This window comes from Nerophis ophidion, linkage group LG29 (assembly GCF_033978795.1).
Source record: "Nerophis ophidion isolate RoL-2023_Sa linkage group LG29, RoL_Noph_v1.0, whole genome shotgun sequence".
Taxonomy (NCBI): Eukaryota; Metazoa; Chordata; class Actinopteri; order Syngnathiformes; family Syngnathidae; genus Nerophis; species Nerophis ophidion.
This window is the reverse complement of record NC_084639.1, coordinates 27,569,087-27,596,075: the sequence shown is the minus strand read 5'-3', so window position 1 is coordinate 27,596,075 and position 26,989 is coordinate 27,569,087. Positions and strand designations below refer to the sequence as shown.

The 26,989-nt window shown below is 38.3% G+C and overlaps 1 protein-coding gene across 3 annotated transcripts in view; it reads right to left on the bottom strand.

Annotated features, from left to right (window-relative positions):
- Positions 1-5,971: 5,971 nt before the first annotated feature.
- Positions 5,972-26,989, bottom strand: part of glrbb (glycine receptor, beta b) — a 76,855-nt gene continuing 55,837 nt past the window's right edge. The window contains exons 8-10 of one of the 3 annotated variants that reach the window (XM_061891824.1): positions 25,443-25,595; positions 12,268-12,605; positions 5,972-7,509 (exon numbers count right to left, since the gene is read on the bottom strand). In XM_061891824.1, the coding sequence (XP_061747808.1) occupies positions 7,213-7,509; positions 12,268-12,605; positions 25,443-25,595 (788 nt within the window). In that variant the 3' untranslated portion in view covers positions 5,972-7,212. Of the gene's footprint in view, positions 7,510-12,267; positions 12,606-22,431; positions 22,593-25,442; positions 25,596-26,989 lie in introns of those variants that run through there. The other 2 variants (XM_061891825.1, XM_061891826.1) reach the window with 2 other exon arrangements.

Here is a 26,989-nt window from a genome sequence, read left to right as displayed (position 1 = left end):
TATATATATATATATATATATATATACGTATATATATATATATATATATATATATATATATATATATATATATATATATACGTATATATATATATATATATATATATATATATATATACGTATATATATATATATATATATATACGTATATATATATATATATATATATATATATATATATATATATATACGTATATATATATATATATATATATATATATATATATATATATATATATTTACACACACACACACACACTTACACACAAGGCTGTCAACCATTACGTGATAATGCATGCAATTAATAAAAATGATGGCATTATCAAATATGAGTGATGATTAATCACTTCAATTGCATTTGTTCCACAGTCTGTGATCAAAGATGAGAGACGGCCTATTTCGCTTCAAAACAGAACTTTGGATAAAACTCAGGTAACTTTTTTGGTATTGCAGCAACAAACGTCCTTATCAACAATGCAACGTTTACTGACTCAATGTTGTGGACAAAATTAACAGTTAAGTGGCACGTATGCCTTTGTTAAACGGACATGCAGGACATTTGCTGTCTGTGAAGACCAAGTCCAGCAAGAAGAAGTCAGTCATGTCAGTTGGGGAGAGGAAAAATAGCAACAGTCCGACCCCAACATGAGCATCAAGTTGCAACTACGGACTGAATGTGATTTTATTTTGCTTCCTGGAGAAGGTCGGACATCTGTAAGTCATCACAAGGAGCTGGGGTCGCAGTTTACCGAAACAAAGAGATCAGCATTGTCTTCTGAAAAAGTAAACACGCTTGTTAGCTACAACCACTACAGACGAGTAAATGGTTCACCATGTTAAGTTGTTTATGAGTGTGTTTAATATTTTATTAATTAGTAACGCTACCTTATTTGCAAGATTGTTGGAAACTGCAAAGATTTTCATAAAGTATACTTATTTTTTACTAGACTTATTTAAAACAAGTTCCGAGCAGGCCAATGACTTGCAGGTCAATAAAACATTTAAACAACGTTCCTGTCTGACATTCTGACTACTAAATTGCATTTGTACCCAAATATTGGAGTATATTCTCCAACACATTTTATTTATGCCAGCAAAAAAAAAAAACCTCTAGATCAGTCATGATTACATATACTGATCAGTCTGATTTAAAAAATGATACACTTGATAGCTCTAACAAACACACACACACACACACACACACACACACACACACACACACACACACACACACACACACACACACACACACACACGTAAATGGAAACATTGATGAAACGTTGTCAAAAAGCATGTTGCTTTAATGTTGTATTTGTGTTGTAGAATTTTGGTAGGGAAATGACCATATTTCAACAGTGAAATCAACCTCCGAACCCAACATTGATTAAATGTTGTCAAAAACTATGTTGTTTCAACATTGTAGTTCTGTTGAAAAATGACCAAATTTCAAATGGTCAAATCAACGTCAGAACCCAACATTGATTAAACGTTGTCAAAAAGTATGTTGTTTCAAAGTTGTAGAATATTGGTTGGCAAATGACCAAATTTCCATGTTCAAATAAACATCGTCAAAAAGTACGTTGTTTCAATGTTGTATTTGTGTTGTGAAAATTTGGTTGAGAAATGACCAAATTTCAATGGTCAAATTGACGTCAGAACCCGACATTGATTAAACATTGTCAAAAAGTATGTTGTTTCAACGTTGTATTTGTGTTGTAGAATATTGGTTGGGACATGACCAAATTTCAATGGTGAAATCAACGTCAGAACCCAACATTGATTAAACGTTGTCAAAAAGTATGTTGTTTCAACGTTGTAGAATATTGGTTGGGAAATGACCAAATTTCCATGTTCAAATAAACATCGTCAAAAAGTACGTTCTTACAATGTTGTAGTTGTGTTGTCAAAATTTGGTTGGGAAATGACCAAATTTCAATGGTTAAATTAACGTCAGAACCCGACATTGATTAAACGTCAAAAAGAATGTTTCAACCTTGTACTATTTTGGTTGGGAAATGACCAAATTTCAAATGGTCAAATCAACGTCAGAACCCAACATTGATTAAACGTTGTCAAAAAGTATGTTGTTTCAACGTTGTAGAATATTGGTTGGGAAATGACCAAATTTCCATGTTCAAATAAACATCGTCAAAAACCACGTTGTTTCAATGTTGTAGTTGTGTTGTGAAAATTTGGTTGAGAAATGACCAAATTTCAATGGTCAAATTAACGTCAGAACCCGACATTGATTAAACATTTTTAAAAAGTATGTTGTTTCAACGTTGTATTTGTGTTGTAGAATATTGGTTGGGAAATTACCAAATTTCAATGGTCAAATCAACGTCAGAACCCAACATTGATTAAACGTTGTCAAAAAGTATGTTGTTTCAACGTTGTAGAATATTGGTTGGGAAATGACCAAATTTCCATGTTCAAATAAACATCGTCAAAAAGTACGTTGTTACAATGTTGTAGTTGTGTTGTCAAAATTTGGTCGGGAAATGACCAAATTTCAATGGTTAAATTAACGTCAGAACCCGACATTGATTAAACGTCAAAAAGTATGTTGTTTCAACCTTGTACTATTTTGGTTGGGAAATGACCAAATTTCAATGGTCAAATCAACGTCAGAACCCAACATTGATTAAACGTTGTCAAAAAGTATGTTGTTTCAACGTTGTAGAATATTGGTTGGGAAATGACCAAATTTCCATGTTCAAATAAACATCGTCAAAAACCACGTTGTTTCAATGTTGTAGTTGTGTTGTGAAAATTTGGTTGAGAAATGACCAAATTTCAATGGTCAAATCAACGTCAGAACCCAACATTGATTAAACGTTGTCAAAAAGTATGTTGTTTCAACGTTGTAGAATATTGGTTGGGAAATGACCAAATTTCCATGTTCAAATAAACTTCGTCAAAAAGTACGTTGTTACAATGTTGTAGTTGTGTTGTCAAAATTTGGTCGGGAAATGACCAAATTTCAATGGTTAAATTAACGTCAGAACCCGACATTGGTTAAACGTCAAAAAGTATGTTTCAACCTTGTACTATTTTGGTTGGGAAATGACCAAATTTCAAATGGTCGAATCAACGTCAGAACCCAACATTGATTAAACGTTGTCAAAAAGTATGTTGTTTCAACGTTGTAGAATATTGGTTGGGAAATGACCAAATTTCCATGTTCAAATAAACATCGTCAAAAAGTACGTTGTTTCAATGTTGTAGTTGTGTTGTGAAAATTTGGTTGAGAAATGACCAAATTTCAATGGTCAAGTTAACGTCAGAACCCGACATTGATTAAACATTTTTAAAAAGTATGTGAATGTTGTCTGTCTATCTGTGTTGGCCCTGCGATGAGGTGGCGACTTGTCCAAGGTGTACCCCGCCTTCCGCCCGATTGTAGCTGAGATAGGCGCCAGCGCCCCCCGCAACCCCAAAAGGGAATAAGCGGTAGAAAATGGATGGATGGGATGTTGTTTCAACGTTGTATTTGTGTTGTAAAATATTGGTTGGGAAATTACCAAATTTCAATGGTCAAATCAACGTCAGAACCCAACATTGATTAAACGTTGTCAAAAAGTATGTTGTTTCAACGTTGTAGAATATTGGTTGGGAAATGACCAAATTTCCATGTTCAAATAAACATCGTCAAAAAGTACGTTGTTACAATGTTGTAGTTGTGTTGTCAAAATTTGGTCGGGAAATGACCAAATTTCAATGGTTAAATTAACGTCAGAACCCGACATTGATTAAACGTCAAAAAGAATGTTTCAACCTTGTACTATTTTGGTTGGGAAATGACCAAATTTCAAATGGTCAAATCAACGTCAGAACCCAACATTGATTAAACGTTGTCAAAAAGTATGTTGTTTCAACGTTGTAGAATATTGGTTGGGAAATTACCAAATTTCCATGTTCAAATAAACATCGTCAAAAACCACGTTGTTTCAATGTTGTAGTTGTGTTGTGAAAATTTGGTTGAGAAATGACCAAATTTCAATGGTCAAATTAACGTCAGAACCCGACATTGATTAAACATTTTTAAAAAGTATGTTGTTTCAACGTTGTATTTGTGTTGTAGAATATTGGTTGGGAAATTACCAAATTTCAATGGTCAAATCAACGTCAGAACCCAACATTGATTAAACGTTGTCAAAAAGTATGTTGTTTCAACGTTGTAGAATATTGGTTGGGAAATGACCAAATTTCCATGTTCAAATAAACATTGTCAAAAAGTACGTTCTTACAATGTTGTAGTTGTGTTGTCAAAATTTGGTCGGGAAATGACCAAATTTCAATGGTTAAATTAACGTCAGAACCCGACATTGATTAAACGTCAAAAAGTATGTTTCAACCTTGTACTATTTTGGTTGGGAAATGACCAAATTTCAAATGGTCGAATCAACGTCAGAACCCAACATTGATTAAACGTTGTCAAAAAGTATGTTGTTTCAACGTTGTAGAATATTGGTTGGGAAATGACCAAATTTCCATGTTCAAATAAACATCGTCAAAAAGTACGTTGTTTCAATGTTGTAGTTGTGTTGTGAAAATTTGGTTGAGAAATGACCAAATTTCAATGGTCAAATTAACGTCAGAACCCGACATTGATTAAACATTTTTAAAAAGTATGTGAATGTTGTCTGTCTATCTGTGTTGGCCCTGCGATGAGGTGGCGACTTGTCCAGGATGTACCCCGCCTTCCGCCCGATTGTAGCTGAGATAGGCGCCAGCGCCCCCCGCAACCCCAAAAGGGAATAAGCGGTAGAAAATGGATGGATGGGATGTTGTTTCAACGTTGTATTTGTGTTGTAAAATATTGGTTGGGAAATGACCAAATTTCAATGGTCAAATCAACGTCAGAACCCAACATTGATTAAACATCGTCAAAAAGTACGTTCTTACAATGTTGTAGTTGTGTCGTCAAAATTTGGTCGGGAAATGACCAAATTTCAATGGTTAAATTAACGTCAGAACCCGACATTGATTAAACGTCAAAAAGAATGTTTCAACCTTGTACTATTTTGGTTGGGAAATGACCAAATTTCAATGGTCAAATCAACGTCAGAACCCAACATTGATTAAACGTTGTCAAAAAGTATGTTGTTTCAACGTTGTAGAATATTGGTTGGGAAATTACCAAATTTCCATGTTCAAATAAACATCGTCAAAAACCACGTTGTTTCAATGTTGTAGTTGTGTTGTGAAAATTTGGTTGAGAAATGACCAAATTTCAATGGTCAAATTAACGTCAGAACCCGACATTGATTAAACATTTTTAAAAAGTATGTTGTTTCAACGTTGTATTTGTGTTGTAGAATATTGGTTGGGAAATTACCAAATTTCAATGGTCAAATCAACGTCAGAACCCAACATTGATTAAACGTTGTCAAAAAGTATGTTGTTTCAACGTTGTAGAATATTGGTTGGGAAATGACCAAATTTCCATGTTCAAATAAACATCGTCAAAAAGTACGTTGTTACAATGTTGTAGTTGTGTTGTCAAAATTTGGTCGGGAAATGACCAAATTTCAATGGTTAAATTAACGTCAGAACCCGACATTGATTAAACGTCAAAAAGTATGTTGTTTCAACCTTGTACTATTTTGGTTGGGACATGACCAAATTTCAATGGTCAAATCAACGTCAGAACCCAACATTGATTAAACGTTGTCAAAAAGTATGTTGTTTCAACGTTGTAGAATATTGGTTGGGAAATGACCAAATTTCCATGTTCAAATAAACATCGTCAAAAACTACGTTGTTTCAATGTTGTAGTTGTGTTGTGAAAATTTGGTTGAGAAATGACCACATTTCAATGGTCAAATTAACGTCAGAACCAGACATTGATTAAACATTGTCAAAAAGTATGTTGTTTCAAGGTTGTATTTGTGTTGTAGAATATTCCATTCATCCATCCATCCATTTTCTACCGCTTATTCCCTTTCGGGGTCGCGGGGGGCGCTGGCGCCTATCTCAGCTTGGTTGGGAAATTACCAAATTTCAAATGGTCAAATCAACGTCAGAATCCAACATTGATTAAACGTTGTCAAAAAGTATGTTGTTTCAACGTTGTAGAACATTGGTTGGGAAATGACCAAATTTCCATGTTCAAATAAACATCGTCAAAAAGTACGTTGTTACAATGTTGTAGTTGTGTTGTCAAAATTTGGTCGGGAAATGACCAAATTTCAATGGTTAAATTGACGTCAGAACCCGACATTGATTAAACATCAAAAAGTATGTTTCAACCTTGTACTATTTTGGTTGGGAAATGACTAAATTTCAATGGTCAAATCAATGTCAGAACCCGACATTGATTCAACGTTTTCAAAAAGTCGAAATGGACAAGCGGTAGGAAATGGATGGATGAATGTTGTTTCAACGTTCTAGTTGTGTTGTAGGGTATTAGTGGAGAAATGACCAATGTTCAACGTTGTCAAAAAGCATGTTGCTTGAGTTGCTCAACATCAGGACCTCGTTCAACAAGTGTGGATGGTCACATGACAGCGATGGTCACATGACAGCGATGGTCACATGACAGCGATGGTCACATGACACCAGTGGTCACATGACAGCGATGATTGTGTCAGTTTGGCTGACACGGTGAAAAGTCATCTTTTATTGATCATTACTTGCAAATCTCACAAACACACTGGCGACCTCACTCACGGGGTTGGGTGGAGGGGGTGTGACCAACGTAGCTGCGGGAGGGGGGGGGGGGGGGGGCGTGGCCTTGTCACATGACCGTCAAAAGAACCCGAAATCAACGTTCATAATGTGTACTTGTATATCTCGGCATGCATGCGTTCCCTTGCTAAAACATGCAAAGTAAAGCCAAGGTTCCACTTGCGCAACTCCTCAAAGCGGCGGGTAAGTAAATAAAGGGTGGAATCATAAATAGCTATTTACATTTGCTCTTGTATACGTCTGTGCATCCTGCAAAGCTGCCAAATAAATAGTCCGTCTTTCCTGCTTTGCTGACACACACGCCATCTCAGGTGCAGTCAATATAGAATTCCATATTTTAAGGGAAAGAAAGGCTGGCTGGTCATCTAATGCACAAAGGATGATAAATAACATGAAATATGTCAAGATAAATATTCATATAGTAGCTTTAGCTTCATTGCAGCACTCATTTTAGATGGAAGGATGAACACGCTGGGCTCGATTCAAGGAAGCACCGATTTGTGTGGGGATGGAAGAGGATCACAAGTAAACGGACCAGTAGATGACGTTGAAGAAGAGGAAGGTGAAGGGGAAGAGGGCCCGGGCGTACAGGTCGACCCTCTTGGCGGCCGAGGGGATGACGGGCTTCGGGGGAGGGGGCTTCTTGTTGTTCTTGGCTTGGGACTTGCCGGCGCCACCGCTGGTCTCGATGGGCTTGCCGTAGCAGTCAAAGTTCGACAGCTCAAAGTCCCGCGGGAGGGAGCCCACGATGCTGAAGTCGTTGGTGCGCAGGTCCGACTTGGAGGTGCACACCTTCTTGCAGCGGGTCTCGGCCACCTGCGGGGAAAAAGACACGACGGGATTTATCTTTGCCTTCCACGTGTGGGCCCGGATGCTAACTAGGACCTGAACACCCTGCTGGGGGAATGAGCGAGTAGTATTGGGAACACAAAAATGATCCATATTTCTATCTTTATAAGGATGCATGGGTGACATCGAACAATGATGATCTAAGACAGGGGTCCCCAAACTTTTTGACTCGGGGCCGCATTGGGTTCAAACACTTTGGCCGAAGACCCGGCCATTCATCCAACCATCCATCAATACACACAAACTTATATATATATATATATATATATATATATATATATATATATATATATATATATATATATATATATATATATATATATATATATATATATATATGTGTGTGTGTGTGTGTGGGTATATATGTATATATATAATAAATGATAAATGGGTTGTACTTGTATAGCGCTTTTCTACCTTCAAGGTACTCAAAGCGCTTTGACACTACTTCCACATTTACCCATTCACACACACATTCACACACTGACGGAGGGAGCTGCCATGCAAGGCGCCAACCAGCAACCATCAGGAGCAAGGGTGAAGTGTCTTGCTCAGGACACAACGGACGTGACGAGGTTGGTTCTAGGTGGGATTTGAATATATATATGTGTATATGTGTATACATACATACATATACACACACACACACACACACACACACACACACACACACACACACACACACACACACACACACACACACACACACACACATATATATATATATATATGATTATTTACATATTTAGTTTTTTCTGTAACACGGTAATAAAATAACTCCACGGTGACATTTTGGGAACATTTTCTGAGGAATTTGTGAAAATGAAACATTAAAAACAGAATGTGATTGTAAGTTAATGATACTAACACAGACACTCGTAAACGAGTTAGCATATTAGCTAATGCTAACGACGCAAGCTTTATTACATTACGATAGCACATACAAATATGCATGAAAACACTCCTACGGACATCACACATGGTACGATTTAGTAAGTAGGAATTGTTTTAGTTATATTGTAAAACTTACAAACGTTACTTGGAGTGATGAACGTAAATTCCTTTGAATAGAAACACTATGGACGTTTAGAAGTTGGAACGGCACTTCTACTTCCGGTTAAAAATATGTGGCGCAATACATAGCCTAAAATAGCACAATGGAGACCCCGGATTGTTGGACAACTTAAGCTGTACATCAAGCAAGAATGGGAAAGAATTCCACTTCAAAAATGTGTCCCCTCAGTTCCCAAACCTTCACTGAGTGTTGTTAAAAGGAAAGGCCATGTAACACACTGGTAAAAATGCCTTTTTTTGCAATGTGTTGCTGTCATTAAATTCATTAAGTTCATGATTATTTACAAAAAAAAAAGTTTCTCACTGTGAACATTAAGTATCTTGTCTTTGCAGTCTATTAAATTAAACATAAATTTAGTTGAAAAGGATTTGCAAATCTTTGTATTCTATTTTATTTACCATTTACACAAGGTGACAACTTCACTGCTTTTGTAGTTTGTAATAAAATCTTCCCAACAACAATGTTTTGGGTTCATTATTTAAAAAAAAAAAAAAAAAGACTTAAGGTCTCAGGGGTCCCATAAAAGTGTTAAAAATCAGCCATATATCAATACATATGATTTTTACCTTCAGGGCCTAAATATCTGGATCAGGGGAGTCCAAAATGAATTATCATTATATTTAGTTATTATTTTAGACATTCTGCAGTGAGCAAACTTGTCCAAACAATGGCGCCATAGCACGCCTTGCATGAAAACTATTTGCATTATGCAAAGAAAAATCCATGAAGTAGCGGCTTATAGTCCGGAATTTACGGTAGATGGAATGTTTGGACAAAAACCATCATTTGACTCCTCCTGTCCCTCTGTGACGTCACAACCTCCTAAACCTGGGATTATAATAACCAACTTCCAACCGGCAGTCCCACAGAAAAGCCTTTTGTCCAGCCCTCTGAAGGCTCACAGGAGTGAACAGGATCTAATTAGACGACAGTCGCTAAAGTCATTAAACTCATCTGAGCTTCATTATTTTGTTTTGCTTTTGACAAGAAGGTCTAATAAAGCACAATGGAGTCAGGTAATCCCCTCCATCCCAACACGCCAACAGACTCTGGAGAAAAATGTATTTCAATTAGAGCCCAATTGGGATGACATGCACAGGTTGGTTTTAACTCATGTTGGAATTAGTGCGATATAGAAAATATAGAAAATGACTACATGGTGATATTGTACTCTACCTTCTCACGCAGTTGCTTTTAGCTGCGGGCATTACACTACAGGCTCTTCTTACTCTTTCTTGTGTCTCCTTCTCACAGAGACGTAAAACAGGCGCACCTTCTTACATACGTCACATACGGGTAAAGTTAGCAGTGGCAGGTGGTGCAAGCGAAGCGGTGCGAGTGGTAATACGAGAGAAAGAAGGTGTGAATGAAGGAAGAAGGAATTCCCAAGAAAAACAGCAGGGAGTTCATCGACTGGTGGTGGTTTGGCTTCAAGCAGGAAGATGTTGAACAGACAACCATAATATGTAAAGTAAGCGGCAAAAGCATTGCTACAAAAAGTAGCATTACTGCTATATTTTGACAATAAACTACAAAATAATACAAAACAAAATGAAAAATTCGGAGAATCCTCTAAAAGAGCTCCTAACTTATCCTAAAAATCTCAGAGCGAGGAGTTTTACCACTCATTTGTGCACTTTTTTTCCATACTTATATGTGAGCGCACAACTTGTGCACTAATGTTGCACTCCTATATGAACACACAACTTTTGCACTTACCCGTCGCTCATATGTGAGCACACACTTACACACTTATATATGAGTACACTACTTGTGCACTTATTTTACATACTTATATATGAGCACATGACTTCTGCAATTTATCAATGCACTTATTGGACACAGTTATAATTGTGCACTTTAACCTGTGCACTTTATTGGTGCACCTATTTTACACATTTATACAAAAGTTAAAAGTAAAGTAAAGTACCAATGATTGTCACACACACACTAGATGTGGCCAAATTATTCTCTGCATTTGACCCGTCAGCCTTGTTCACCCCCTGGGAGGTGAGGGGAGCAGTGAGCAGCAGCGGTGCCACGCCCAGGAATCATTTATGGTGATTTAACCCCCAATTCCAACCCTTAATGCTGAGTCCAGGGAGGTAATGGCTCCCATTTTCATAGTCTTTGGTATGACTCGGCCGGGATTTGAACTCACGACCTACAGATCTCAGGGCGAACACTCTAACCACTAGGCCACTGGGTAGGTTTGTGCACATAGTTATGTGCACATAACTTGTGCACTTTGTTGGTGGACTTATTGTACACACTTATGCATTTACACATAACTTGTGCACTTGATTAATGCACTTATTGTACACACTTATATATTTAAACTTATTTTACACACTTATATACAGTATGTGCACATAACATGTGCACTTAACACACTTAACATGTGCGTTTAACTCTTAAAATGTCAGTGCCTAGAAGAAGTCAGTATTCAACCTTAGATTGAAAAGCCTCACAATACAAAAACAGTCCATTCACATTTTCCCACTTAATTTTCTAGTTGTGGAATATATTTACTATTTTTGATGTTTTATATTGTTGAATATTTTGGAGTGCCATCTCCGGGTTGGGGAGGAGACCCTGCCCCAAGTGGAGGAGTTCAAGTACCTAGGAGTCTTGTTCACGAGTGAGGGAAGAGTGGATCGTGAGATCGACAGGCGGATCGGTGCGGCGTCTTCAGTAATGCGGACGTTGTACCGATACGTTGTGGTGAAGAAGGAGCTGAGCCGGAAGGCAAAGCTCTCAATTTACCGGTGGATCTACGTTCCCATCCTCACCTATGGTCATGAGCTTTGGGTCATGTCCGAAAGGATAAGATCACGGGTACAAGCGGCCCAAATGAGTTTCCTCCGGCGGGTGGCGGGTCTCTCCCTTAGAGATAGGGTGAGAAGCTCTGCCATCCGGGAGGATCTCAACGTAAATCCGCTGCTCCTCCACATCGAGAGGAGCCAGATGAGGTGGTTCGGGCATCTGGTCAGGATGCCACCCGAACGCCTCCCTAGGGAGGTGTTTAGGGCACGTCCAGCTGGTAGGAGGCCACGGGGAAGACCCAGGACACGTTGGGAAGACTATGTCTCCCGGCTGGCCTGGGAACGCCTCGGGATCCCCCGGGAAGAGCTAGACGAAGTGGCTGGAGATAGGAAAGTCTGGGCTTCCCTGCTTAGGCTGCTGCCCCCGCGACCCGACCTCGGATAAGCGGAAGATGATGGATGGATGGATGGATGGAATATTTGTATAAATATTGTTATAAATATAAATATAAATATCCTTCCGCTCCCTGAACGTTGGCGCACGTCTCTCTGGCCTCAGTGCCGTCCCCCCCTGGCAACTCCTAACCACTTAGGAGACCTCTGAAGGTCTCCTAAATATCGTGGAGAGTAGGAGGGATTCTTAGACTTAAGAAAGTTGATAAATAGCTTTTATTCTTAAGATTGAGAGTAGGACTAAATTTTGCAAATTCTCAGGACTTAAGTGTTAAATGGCACTCTAAGACGCTTGATAAATACGGCCCCAGATCTCTAAAGTGGGAAGAGTGACAGGACATGAAATATTTTAAATTCAATTAATTTACATCTCCAGAAGCAGAAATAGCCAGGACTAAAAGTAAAATACTCAATCAAAGAAGACACACTGACATGCAAGGTGCTGACGTGGAGCGGCGTCCCCCCGGTCCCGTTGACCGTGTTGTTCCTGGTGGTGGTGTTGATGGTGGCGGTGGAGGTGGTGGTAACGACGGCGCCGGCGGAACTCTTTCCCATGGCCTTCTCCTTGGCAGCTATCTTGGCCTTCTCCGCCTCGATGCGCTTGGGGCTGTTGAGCATAACTTGGACCACGGCGTACTCTACCAGAGAGGCGAAGCCAAACAGCAGGCAGGCGATGAGCCAGATGTCGATGGCCTTCACGTAGGAGACCTTGGGCAGCTCCGATGCCAGCGAGGTGCACTCGGAGGACAGCGAGAGCACGGACAGGATGCCTGGGAACAGCAACGACACTTTGGGTCATACATATATACATTATATATATCAATCAATGTTTAATTATATAGCCCTAAATCACTAGTGTCTCAAAGGGCTGCACAAACCACTACAACATCCTCGGTAGGCCCACATAAGGGCAAGGAAAACTCACACCCAGTGGGACGTCGGTGACAATGATGACTATGAGAACCTTGGAGAGGACGAAAGCAATGGATGTCGAGCGGGTCTAACATGATACTGTGAAAGTTCAATCCATATTGGATCCAACACAGTCGCGAGAGTCCAGTCCAAAGCGGATCCAACACAGCTGCGAGAGTCCCGCTCACAGCGGAGCCAGCAGGAAACCATCCCAAGCGGAGGCGGACATAGGAGAAAAAGAAAAGAAACGGCAGATCAACTGGTCTAAAAAGGTCGTCTATTTAAAGGCTAGAGTATACAAATGAGTTTTAAGGTGAGACTTAAATGCTTCTACTGAGGTGGCATCTCCAACTGTTACCGGGAGGGCATTCCAGAGTACTGGAGCCCGAAATGAAAACGCTCTATAGCCCGCAGACTGTTTTGGGGCTTTGGGAATCACTAATAAGCTGGAGTCCTTTGAAGGCAGATTTCTTGCTGGGACATATGGTACAATACAATCGGCAAGATAGGATGGAGCTAGACCGTGTAGTATTTTATACGTAAGTAGTAAAACCTTAAAGTCACATCTTAAGTGCACAGGAAGCCAGTGCAGGTGAGCCAGTATAGGTATATATGTATGTATATATGTATATAAAGGTATATATAGTATATGTATATATGTATATAAAGGTATATACAGTATAGGTATATATGTATGTATATGTGTATAAAGGTATAGACAGTATAGGTATATATGTATGTATATATGTATATGAAGGTATATACAGTATAGGTATATATGTATGTATATATCTATATAAAGGTGTATACAGTATGGGTATATATATATGTATATATGTATATAAAGGTATATACAGTATAGGTATATATGTATATAAAGGTATATACAGTATAGGTATATATGTATGCATATATCTATATAAAGGTATATACAGTATGGGTATATATGTATGTATATATGTATATAAAAGTATATACAGTATAGGTATATATGTATGTATATATGTATATAAAGGTATATACAGTATAGGTATATATGTATGTATATATGTATATAAATGTATATGCAGTATAGGTATATATGTATGTATATATGTATATAAAGGTATATACAGTATAGGTATATATGTATGTATATATGTATATGAAGGTATATACAGTATAGGTATATATGTATGTATATATGTATATAAAGGTACATACAGTATAGGTATATATGTATGTATATATCTATATAAAGGTGTATACAGTATGGGTATATATGTATGTATATATGTATATAAAGGTATATACAGTATAGGTATATATGTATGTATATATGTATATAAAGGTATATACAGTATAGGTATATATGTATATAAAGGTATATACAGTATAGGTATATATGTATGTATATATCTATATAAAGGTATATACAGTATGGGTATATATGTATGTATATATCTATATAAAGGTATATACAGTATGGGTATATATGTATGTATATATGTATATAAAGGTATATACAGTATAGGTATATATATGTATGTATATATGTATATAAAGGTATATACAGTATAGGTATATATGTATGTATATATGTATATAAAGGTACATACAGTATAGGTATATATGTATGTATATATGTATATAAAGGTATATACAGTATAGGTATATATGTATGTATATATGTATATAAAGGTATATACAGTATAGGTATATATGTATGTATATATGTATATAAAGGTATATACAGTATAGGTATATATGTATGTATATATGTATATAAAGGTATATACAGCATAGGTATATATGTATGTATATATGTATATAAAGGTATATACAGTACAGGCATAATGTGATCAAACTTTCTTGTTGTTGTCAAAAGTCTAGCAGCCGCATTTTGTACCAACTGTAATATTTTAATGCTAGACATGGGGAGACCCGAAAATAATACGTTACAGTAGTCGAGACGAGACGTAACAAACGCATGGATAATGATCTCAGCGTCTTTAGTGGACAGAATGGAGCGAATTTTAGCGATATTACGGAGATGAAAGAAGGCCGTTTTAGTAACGCTTTTAATGTGTGCCTCAAAGGAGAGAGTTGGGTCGAAGATATAATATATTATATATATATCGTGTCTAATATTGTGTATAATATATGTATATATATTATAATATATATACATATATATTATAATAAATACTATTATATATATATATATATATATATATATATATATATATATATATAAATATTTAACATTGTTTAGAGGGTTAAGCGCAATAAGTCTTCAACATCAGCCTAAACCCTTTCGCTCTGCAACATTTTCAATTTATGAATGTACAACTGCTTGTTTATGTAAAACTGTTTATTTTGTTGACCACTAACCGAAAATAATAATAAACTAAACTAACAAGGTCAGATTCTGGGCAGCTATGAGCACTAATCAAACCGTTGAGAATGTTGAGGCAGCATCTTTTATTCACTTTTTTTTTTTTACTTTGAATAATTTGTCCACCTTCTTGGTAGGTTTAGAAACGGCCTTGTTCCGACAGTTTCTATGGCCTCCTTCCCGTTAGAATGAATCACCAAAAGTGTTTTGGTCTTGACAGGTTGTCACACCTCAGTACTATAAATACCAAAAACCCAAAAGCTCCCGTATCTGCTGCAGTTACGACAAGTGATTGTTCCTTCAGTAGAATACCTGTGATAGCCTTAATGACCTGTAGCAACAAATAAAAGCCTTTTTTACGAATGTGTGTCCAAATTACAGGTTACAGTTCCCCTCTTTCACTGTGGCAGCTCAGGCAAGAGCAGAAACGATTACTGCGGCACTTAGGAAGGAATTTTAACCCCCATTAACCAGCGTCACTCCCCTTCCATTAACGGAATGTTCCTTCTGCGACTTGATGAATACATCGCCGAGACTGGTGGATCTCAGCCCCCGCCATGCATCTCATTAAGCCGGCTTTGTTAAGGTTCCAGGAGTTCTAATCAAACCCGACCAGACTGGCCTGATTACTACCTGGATGGAAGACTCCCTGGTATTATGCTTTGTGTCAACATAGCACAGGTGTTCTAGAGAGTGGAACGTGGTTCGACATGTCGATATTTGCAATGTACGGTCGTGGTCAAAAGTTTACATACACTTCTACAACTCCTATTTTGTTGTGATAGAGTGATTGGAGCACATAATTGTCGCTCATAAAATAAATTCACTGAAAATGTGACCAAATCCGCTGAATCAAAAGTATACATACTGCAACATACATTATCGGTTTTGGTGATGTAGAAAAGTTACTATCAAATCAAATGAGCTTCATGGCATGGACTCTTAACTTCATGTGAGTACACTGCAAAAAGTCAGTGTTCAAAAACAAGAAAAACAAAACAAAAATTAGGGGTATTTTATTTGAACTCAGCAACATTATCTGCCAATAGAACAAGAAAATTTGGCTTGTCAAGACTTTCCAAAAATGAATCCAAAACTACCCTAAAATAACTACATTCCACCCCAGATCACACCTCAATCCAACCCACTTCTCCAAAGTGGGCTGGCTCAGAGTGGAGGACAGAGTAAAACAACTTGCACTGAGCCTAGTCTATAAAATCCGCTACACCTCCTTGATACCGAAGTACATGTCAAACTACTTCCTTAACGTAAATGACCGCCATAACCACAACACCAGGGGGAGCTCCACAAACCACATTAAACCCAGATTCCGATCTAACAAAGGTCTTAACTCATTCTCTTTCTATGCCACATCAATGTGGAATGCACTCCCAACAGGTATAAAAGTAAGTGCATCTCTATATTCCTTCAAAAGCGCTCTAAAACAACACCTCCAGGCAACTTCAACCCTTTATTAATACCCTCCTCCATTCACATCCCATCTCCCCGGATTATAAACAACTCAAATGTACTTCTAATGTATATACTTGTTCTTATGCTATGTGAACTCACTATGTTCTCTGCTGGCTGTACATATCCTACTAAATAAGACCTACACTGTTTCAATGTCCACATTTCTCTGGTGATGCAATTGTTGATGACTGAAGTTCTGATATCAACCAAAGCTCCTCATCCCACCCCCCGGATTGTAAATAATGTCAATAATTCAATGTACATACTATGATGATTAACTTGTGTGATGACTGTATTATGTTGATAGTATATATTTGTACCATGAATTGATTAACGTGGACCCCGACTTAAACAAGTTGAAAAACTTATTGGGGTGTTACCATTTAGTGGTCAATTGTACGGAATATGTACTGTACTGTGCAATCTACTAATAAAAGTATCAATCAATCAACATTCTCACTAATAGCAAGTGCACTTTTCTAGGTAGTAAAAAACAGACCTTTTGCTCAATATGTTGAAAAATATTCTTAAATTAAGTAAATGCTAGTGCCGTTTTCTTGACGTATAGATTTATCCTCGCATCATGATTTTTTTTTCATGCTTGAAGTAATAAATGATTACTTTAAAAAAATACTTTTATACTTGTGAGTGTTGATGACACAACTTTGCAACACTTGATATTCTAGTTTCAAGCATGTTCGACTCAATATAGGTCATCACATCTCAGCAACAAACTGTAATATCTTACTGAGATCATTTAGGAGCAAAACCCTTAAAACACGTAAAACACTCAAACATAAAAACTGCTTATTGAGAAGTATTATCTTATCAGACAGAAAATAAACAAATGTAACCCTTATTTGAGGTATTTCATCTTACTTAGATTTCAGATTGACAACACCTGTTGACTTCTCTAAGCACATTTAAATAGGACTCGTGTGATGCAGTCATTAGACTCGGTTACAAACGCGACAATAGGAAAGTCAAACGAACTCGGCACAGATCTGAGATCTGAGGGACCGGGTGAGCATTTCAGGAATAGTTTAAATCTTTCTCTGACTGTGGGCCCTCATAAGTCAGCATTGGTCCCCCTCTCAAGCGGGTTCAGCAGGGTTTAGTTTTGAGGCCTATCCTTTTTACTTTATACATGCTTTCACTCAGGGAAATCACTGGCAATTTGAGGGTCTCTCATGTCACACGTACGCGGATGACCTTCTGTTAAATTGCTCGTTTAGCACTGATAGGACAAATGAAATTCATACGCTGAATAACTGTCTAAAAAAGACTTGATGACTAGTAATAATCTTCAGCTGAATGAACTTCAAAAATAGCCAACTGCTTAGAGTCCCTTGGTGGTAATGTGCGCTCAGGTCTGAGAAATCGCGGGGTCACATCCATGCATTTTTAAATGAGCACATCAAAAATGTAACCCACTCCTGCTTTTCCACCACAGAGCCATTTCTAAACTCAGATTCAGAGTATCTTATTTTGAGCTACAATCCGTGATTCATGCTCTTGATTCATGCTCTTATTTCCTCACGTCTTGACTACCGTAATCCACTCTTTACCCATCAACAAAAAATCAATAGATTGCCAGCAATCAGTCCAAAACGCTGCTGCTCGGCACTTGTCAAGATTTTATAGATTCAGTCATATTGACATATTCCTGATTTTGCGTCCTTGCACTGGCTACCTGTTCATTTCAGGACTTCTTTTACTTACAGCACCAGTAGAAGGGAGAAACAAGGTGCCTCTATATTGTCGCTATCTGATTTAAAGACTTTGCAAATAAATAGAGATGGTCAAATAGTATACATGTCACAAAGCCAGTCAAGTGATCTGTGACGTAGAAGTAGCAAACATAGATCCCTTCTCCATCAATAATAATGCTAATCGGGTAGACTTGAGAGCAAGCAATCAAGGACTACTTTGGGAAAAAATATTATCCAGGACCTTATATTTTTGAGCCCTAACACAAAGAGGATGAGTTTTAGAAGCCGGGTTCTGAACGGATACAGCTTTGTTAAGACATTATAGCAGGGGTCTCAAACTCAATTTACCTGGGGGCCACTGGATGCAGAAACTGGGCGAGGCTGGGCCGCAAGAAAATATTTCTTAAAAAAAATCCAAAATGTACTTTTTAATGAATTCACCTTCTTTGAATAGCTTTCCCACGCTAGCAACATACTTGCCAACTCTCGCGATCTTTCCGGGAAACACCCGAATATCAGTGCAGTGCCCCTCCCGACAATCTTCCGGGGCAATCATTCTCTCGGTTTTCACCCGGACAGCAATATTAAGGGTGTGCCGTGATGGCACTGCCTTCAGCATCCTCTACAACCTGCCGTCTCGTCCGCTTTACCACAATACAAATAGTGTGCCGGCCCAGTCAAATATTGTTTAAGGCTTCTGCAGACCCACGGAAGTGACTGCAAGACATACTTGATCAACAGCCGTACAGGTCACACTAAGGGTGGCCGTATAAACAACTTTATCACTGTTACAAATATGCCTGGGAGAACAATCCGCACTGTAACACAACATAAACACAACAGAACAAATACCCAGAATCCAATGCAGCCCTAACTCTTCCGGGCTACAATAGGGGGCAAGGTTGGGGTGGGGGGTGGTGGAGAGCGAGTCATTGGCGGGGGTGATATAGTATATATATCTTGTATATACAATCATTACATCACAAAAAAATAAGAGTTCTAGATATGATTGGAAACTCAAGACAGCCATGACATCTGTCATGTCTGTGTGATCATGTTTTGTTTTTGTCATGTTCGGTTTTGTTTTAGGACTCTTTGTGCACTTTTTTTTTGTTTTGTCACCATAGCAACCCACTAGTTTTCACTTATCATGTCAAGCACCTGTTTCACGCACCTGTTTTCACTGATCATGTCACTGCTATTTAAGCCGGTCTGTTTCTGTTGTTCGTCCTGGTGACATTATCCTATATATCTATCCATCCATACTACCTCTGCTACCCATGAGATTCCTGTTTATTATAGTTCATGCTTCATGCCATGCCACACTAAGTGTTTTTGTTTCGTGTTCATAGTTAATTGCCTTTGTGCTAGCCTTTTGTTTTCATTAGTCAAGTTTGTTCTCCACCATTGTGTGGGCCTATTGTTTGCTTCCTTTTTTGTAGTCTGTTGGTGTTATTAATAAATATGTACTTGCATACACGTCTTGCCCGCGCCAACTTTCCTTTGCCTTCCAGGAATACAAACCTCACAGTCCACGCTTCGACAACATCATGTTCTTTACAGGTGTATGTACACTTTTGATCACCACTGTACATCAACAACATGATTTGTACTTGTTAAAACAAATACATTGATTAATTAATTGATTAAGAATTGTTACAAAAACAAATCCAGTTTAATATAACAAAAATTGACACCCCTAATAAATGCTTACTGCTTATGTTGGACATTGTTGATGACACGATTGTATATACGGCGGATACTGCCCTCCAAAATAGTTTCTCTCGTTTTGAGGAAATAACATTAGAGGAATTGTTACAACGTGTAAATGGAATAAAACAGACAACATGTTTACTTGACCCTCTTCCTGGGAAACTGATCAAGGAGCTCTTTGAATTATTAGGTCCATCAGTGCTAAATATTATAAACTTATCACTCTCCTCGGGCAGTGTTCCCCTAGCATTCAAAAAAGCGGTTATTCATCCTCTTCTTAAAAGATCTAACCTCGATCCTGACCTCATGGTAAATTACCGACCGGTGTCTCACGTTCCCTTTATTTCAAAAATCCTTGAAAAAATTGTTGCGGAGCAGTTAAATGAACACTTAGCGTCTAACAATCTATGTGAAACCTTTCAATCCGGTTTCAGGGCAAATCACTCCACGGAGACAGCCCTCGCAAAAATGACTAATGATCCATTGCTAACGATGGATTCTGATGCGTCATCTATGTTGCTGCTCCTCGATCTTAGCGCTGCTTTCGATACCGTCGATCATAATATTTTATTAGAACGTATCAAAACACGAATTGGTATGTCAGACTTAGCCCTGTCTTGGTTTAACTCTTATCTTACTGATAGGATGCAGTGCGTCTCCCATAACAATGTGACCTCGGACTACGTTAAGGTAACGTGTGGAGTTCCCCAGGGTTCGGTCCTTGGCCCTGCACTCTTCAGCATCTACATGCTGCCGCTAGGTGACATCATACGCAAATACGGTGTTAGCTTTCACTGTTATGCTGATGACACCCAACTCTACATGCCCCTAAAGCTGACCAACACGCCGGATTGTAGTCAGCTGGAGGCGTGTCTTAATGAAATTAAACAATGGATGTCCGCTAACTTTTTGCAACTTAACGCCAAAAAAACGGAAATGCTGATTATCGGTCCTGCTATACACCGAACTCTATTTAATAATACAACTCTAACATTTGACAACCAAACAATTAAACAAGGCGACACGGTAAAGAATCTGGGTATTATCTTCGACCCAACTCTCTCCTTTGAGGCACACATTAAAAGCGTTACTAAAACGGCCTTCTTTCATCTCCGTAACATCGCTAAAATTCGCTCCATTCTGTCCACTAAAGACGCTGAGATCATTATCCATGCGTTTGTTACGTCTCGCCTCGACTACTGTAACGTATTATTTTGGGGTCTCCCCATGTCTAGCATTAAAAGATTACAGTTGGTACAAAATGCGGCTGCTAGACTTTTGACAAGAACAAGAAAGTTTGATCACATTACGCCTGTACTGTATATACCTTTATATACATATATACATACATATATACCTATACTGTATATACCTTTATATACATATATACATACATATATACCTATACTGGCTCACCTGCACTGGCTTCCTGTGCACTTAAGATGTGACTTTAAGGTTTTACTACTTACGTATAAAATACTACACGGTCTAGCTCCATCCTATCTTGCCGATTGTATTGTACCATATGTCCCGGCAAGAAATCTGCGTTCAAAGGACTCCGGCTTATTAGTGATTCCCAAAGCCCAAAAAAAGTCTGCGGGCTATAGAGCGTTTTCCGTTCGGGCTCCAGTACTCTGGAATGCCCTCCCGGTAACAGTTCGCGATGCCACCTCAGTAGAAGCATTTAAGTCTCACCTTAAAACTCATTTGTATACTCTAGCCTTTAAATAGACTCCCTTTTTAGACCAGTTGATCTGCCGTTTCTTTTCTTTTTCTTCTATGTCCCACTCTCCTTTGTGGAGGGAGTCCGGTCTGATCTGGTGGCCATGTACTGCTCGCCTGTGTATCGGCTGGGGACATCTCTGCGCTGCTGGTCCGCCTACGCTTGGGATGGTTTCCTGCTGGCTCCGCTGTGAACGGGACTCTCGCTGCTGTGTCTTGGATCCTCTTTGGACTGGACTCTCGCGACTGTGTTGTATCCATTGTGGATTGAACTTTCACAGTATCATGTTAGACCCGCTCGACATCCATTGCTTTCCTCCTCTCTAAGGTTCTCATAGTCATCATTGTCACCGACGTCCCACTGGGTCATTATTGTCACCGATGTCCCACTGGGTGTGAGTTTTCCTTGCCCTTATGTGGGCCTACCGAGGATGTCGTGGTGGTTTGTGCAGCATTTGAGACACTAGTGATTTAGGGCTATATAAGTAAACATTGATTGATTGATTGATTCAAATATAATCAGATTACATTGTATTGTAAACATGGGACTGATATCCTACGTAAACATCTGATCAACACACCCCTAATTTGGACGTGCTGTATTCCCTCAGTAGGAAGACATACTACAATTTGGACACACAGTCAAGAGCAATACACAAGAATAGTCCCACTTGAGTGTTGACTGACCTGCGCTGGTCCCATTTAGAGAGGAGTGAGAGGATGACGCCTCCCGTGCGGAGTTGAGGTGATGATGGCGTGCGGGAGGTGATAAACAACTGGAGGGAGGATGAAGGAGAGATGAAGGCAGAGGACCAGAGGACAGGGATGGCAATGTATTCCATGCAGCCCTACGTGCACAAACACCACGCAGAGATGTGTGATAAGTGACACAGGGTGACTGAAATGGAACAAAGGAAACACAACTGGACAAAACATTGACTTTTCTGTCTGAGGAATATGAGATGAAACGTCAAAGATGTTAAATATGCTTATTTTTCGGACTATAGGGCGCACTTAAAATCCTTTATTTTCTCGAAAATCGACCGTGCGCCTTGTAACTAACTCTACGTATTTATTCTGTTTGTGCTTACTGACCTCGAAGTCATTTTATTTTGGTACATTGAGTAATGATACATCGGTCCCATAGATGGCAGTCCCATATAAGGAGGTACGTGTGGACTGCAATACGACGCCTGTTCAATAAATGACACTAGCAAACAATTCCAAAACTTGTTTGTATATTATATATATATATAATATATATAATATATCCCTATCCATCCATTTTCTACCGCTTATTCCCTTTAGGGTCCCGGGGGGCGCTGGTGCCTATCTCAGCTACAATCGAGCGGAAGGCGGCGTATACCCTGGACAAGTCGCCATCTCATCGCAGGGCCAACACAAATAGACAGACAAAATTCACACTCACATTCACACACTAGGGACCATTTAGTGTTGCCTATCAACCTATCCCCAGGTGCATGTCTTTGGAGGTGGGAGGGGCCTATCCCCAGGTGCATGTCTTTGGAGGTGGGAGGGGCCTATCCCCAGGTGCATGTCTTTGGAGGTGGGAGGGGCCTATCCCCAGGTGCATGTCTTTGGAGGTGGGAGGAAGCCGGAGTACCCGGAGGGAACCCACGCATTATATATATATATATATATATATATATATATATATATATATATATATATATATATATAAATATATATATATATATATATATATATATATATATACATATATATATATAAGTAATTGGTACCATTTTTAGAGACGGTACCGAATATGATTCATTAGTATCGGTATATCCTACAACCAAAGTTCCAACATATGTCATTCGTTTGTTTCATTTGTTGATTTTATTAGTAAGAGTTTCAGCACAATCCCATTCCAAAGCAGACATACATCACAGGGGGACAGAACAGTAAACTCGCTATGGAAGCACTAAAAACTACCAGTACAACAAGATGATGGGCAGAAAACGCTGTCGAAGTGAAGGCACGTAAGTAAGACTTTTATTTTGACCACAGGACCACCTTTCCATGTAATGTAGACCACAAATGACCCTTTGAAACCGACAACATAGCTAAATAGATCTGTGAATCTGCAGTGCGCCTCGTGGTCCGCTGCGCCCTATGGTCGGAAAACTACAGTAGTAAATTATCTTGTGGGTGATCTTGTGGTTACAATTTTTCTTTATAGGGATTGTCGTTCCATTCCACAGCTACTGTGCCGGTTTCGAACCATATTTGTATAAGTCAGTGTTTTTCAACCTTTTTTAAACTAAGGCACGTTTTTTTCATTGAAAATATCCGCTAGCAGAAATAATTTAAAAATTAAACTCAGTTGACAGTAAAAAGTCGTTGTCGTAATTGTTGGATATGACTTTAAAGCATAAGCAAGCATGCATCACTATAGCTCTTGTCTCAAAGTGGGTGTACTGTCACCAGCTGTCACATCACGCCCTGATTTATTTTAAGTTGTTTTCTGTTTTCCTTTGTGTAGTGTTTTACTTCTTGTCTTGCGCTCCCATTTTGGTGGCTTTTCCTGTTTTCTTGGTATTTTCCTGTAGCAGTTTCATGTCTGCATTTGAGCGCTACTCCCTGCTTCTGCTTTGTTTGAGCAAACTACAATATTTAAGTTGTTGCTATCCTTCGTTGTGGGGACAATGTTGATTGTCTTGTCGTGTTCGGATGTACTTTGTGGACGCCGTCTGCTCCACATGCTTTAAGTCTTTGCTGTCGTCCAGCATTCTATTTTTGTTTACTTTGTAGCCAGTTCAGTTTTAGTTTTGTTCTGCATAGCCTTCCCTAAGCTTTAATAGCTTTTCTTAAGGGCACTTTCCTTTTGTTTATTTTTGGTTTAAGCATGAGATACTTTTTTACCTGCACACTGCCGCCTTCTGTCGTCTGCATATTGGTTTAATGACAAACCATTGTCGTCTCACGCGACGTGTTCCTGACATCGACAAGACAATTAGCTACTGGCTGCCACCTACTGATATAAAAGAGTATAACACGGTTACTCTGCCGAGCTGTAGACATCACCGACACTCAACAACAACACATCATTTGCAGACTATTATTACTTGTTTGCGAAAAATATTTTTACCCCAAATAGTTGAAATTACATAATCTCTCATGGCACACTAGTGTGCCGCGGCACAGTGGTTGAAAAACTCTGGTATAAGTAGCCGACCCAAGGACTCATCACCCCCCCAAAAAAGTTCAGCCATCCAGTAGTGACCCAAACAATAATGTGCTCTATTTGATGACACATTGTAAGAATCAAACACTTCAAACAAGCTGCCCTCGCTCAGCTTGACCTGGTTTTGGTTTTTGAAGGACTTCACACTTTGCGGTGCTCTTGCCGTGGGTCCAATCTGTCAATTACATCTGTTATTTATTGATTTATCACATCCAGGGCCACGGCGGACACAGCCGCATGCTCGCTAGATAAAGTCCTTCATGCTGTCAAGGTGATTGATGGCGTCGCGCCGGCCATGAAAATCGGTGATCCGCTAAAACATACAAATCCTCCCCAGTGGTTTGGGTTTGGTGCACCGTTGGGATTTCACACCTAATTACCCACACGCACTTCAACTGTTCTGGTGTGAATACCGGGGAAGGATTTTTACATATCTTGTTGTCACTGGACGGCAATGAAGGGGAAAAGAGTAAAAAAAAATAGTCCCTACCCAGAGGGACCCTGGCAGCGCTGGCGTCAGGGTTGATCCAGAAGGAGAGCCAGGAGAGGACCACGATGAGTAGCGTGGGCGCGTAGACGCCCATCATGTAGAAGCCCACCTGTCGCCTCAGGGTGAAGATAACCTCCACGCAAGTGTAGTAGCCTATCGAATCAGAGGGATGAAAGCAGTCTTTGAATAACTAGAAGGGAGAACAGAGTTTAAGGATTGGTAGTTATTTTGTCCGTATGGTGAATTCTTCATGGCTTCTTTATCAGTGCATTGATTGACATCCACATTTACTACATCTTAATGATTTTCTTTTACGCCCCCACCGAGGAAGAATGAAACATTTCACCCATACTCTCCTCCGCGACTATAAATCATTAGTCATCAAAAATGTTAAAAGTACACATATGCATAACAATGTATCCATATTATACTTGTTTTATATATTATCATTTATTATATTATATATTATTATGTTTTAACGTAAATAAGGCAAAACAAAACGATATAGTTATAGACCAACTAGCAACAAATAACACCTTTATTTCAGGATCTCTGCAGGTGTCAACAAGTGAAATTTAACCCTTTTTTCAGACCTTAATGAATACATTTCAAGACCATTTAACATCCATACAGACAACAAAGTACAGACATGAAGGAACATATGGGTAACACACGGCACACTGACAAAGCTTGACCTGTTGTTACTATAACAATCCACAAGGTTAGTATAGTTGGCTTCTCTTTCTTCCCCTCCATTGCATCTGGTCCGCCCTAGAGGGATATATATATATATATATATATATATATATATATATATATATATATGGTTAACAAAGATAGGCTGGGGACCAGGCTGTGTGTGTGGGTGATAGGTCCCCGGCCTATCTTTTTTAACCCCTACATATATATATATATATATATATATATATATATATATATATATATATATATATATATATATACATACATGTGTATATATATATATATATATATATACATGTGTATATATATATATATATATACTTATACATACATATATATATATATATACATATACTTATACATATATATATACATATATACATAGTCTTATACATACATATATACATATACATACATACATATATACATATACATACATATATATATATATATATATATATATATATATATATATATACATATATATATATATATACACACATATACATATATATACATATATACATATATATATGTATATGTATATACATATATATATATATATATATATATATATATATATATATATATATATATATATATATATATATATATATATATATATATTTTTTTTTTTTTATGTTTTTTGACCCAATGCGACCCCCGAGTCAAAACATTTTGGGTACCCCCGCTCTAAAAAGTCACCTGGGGGTCAAAGTGTCTACTACGTTACCATGCTTTTTTCGCTGGAAAAAACTTCCCAGGGCAAATATTAAGGACAATGGGAAAACAGGAAAACCAACTCAACTGAAATTACAGAAGCAGTAACTTAAAAATAGTTTTAC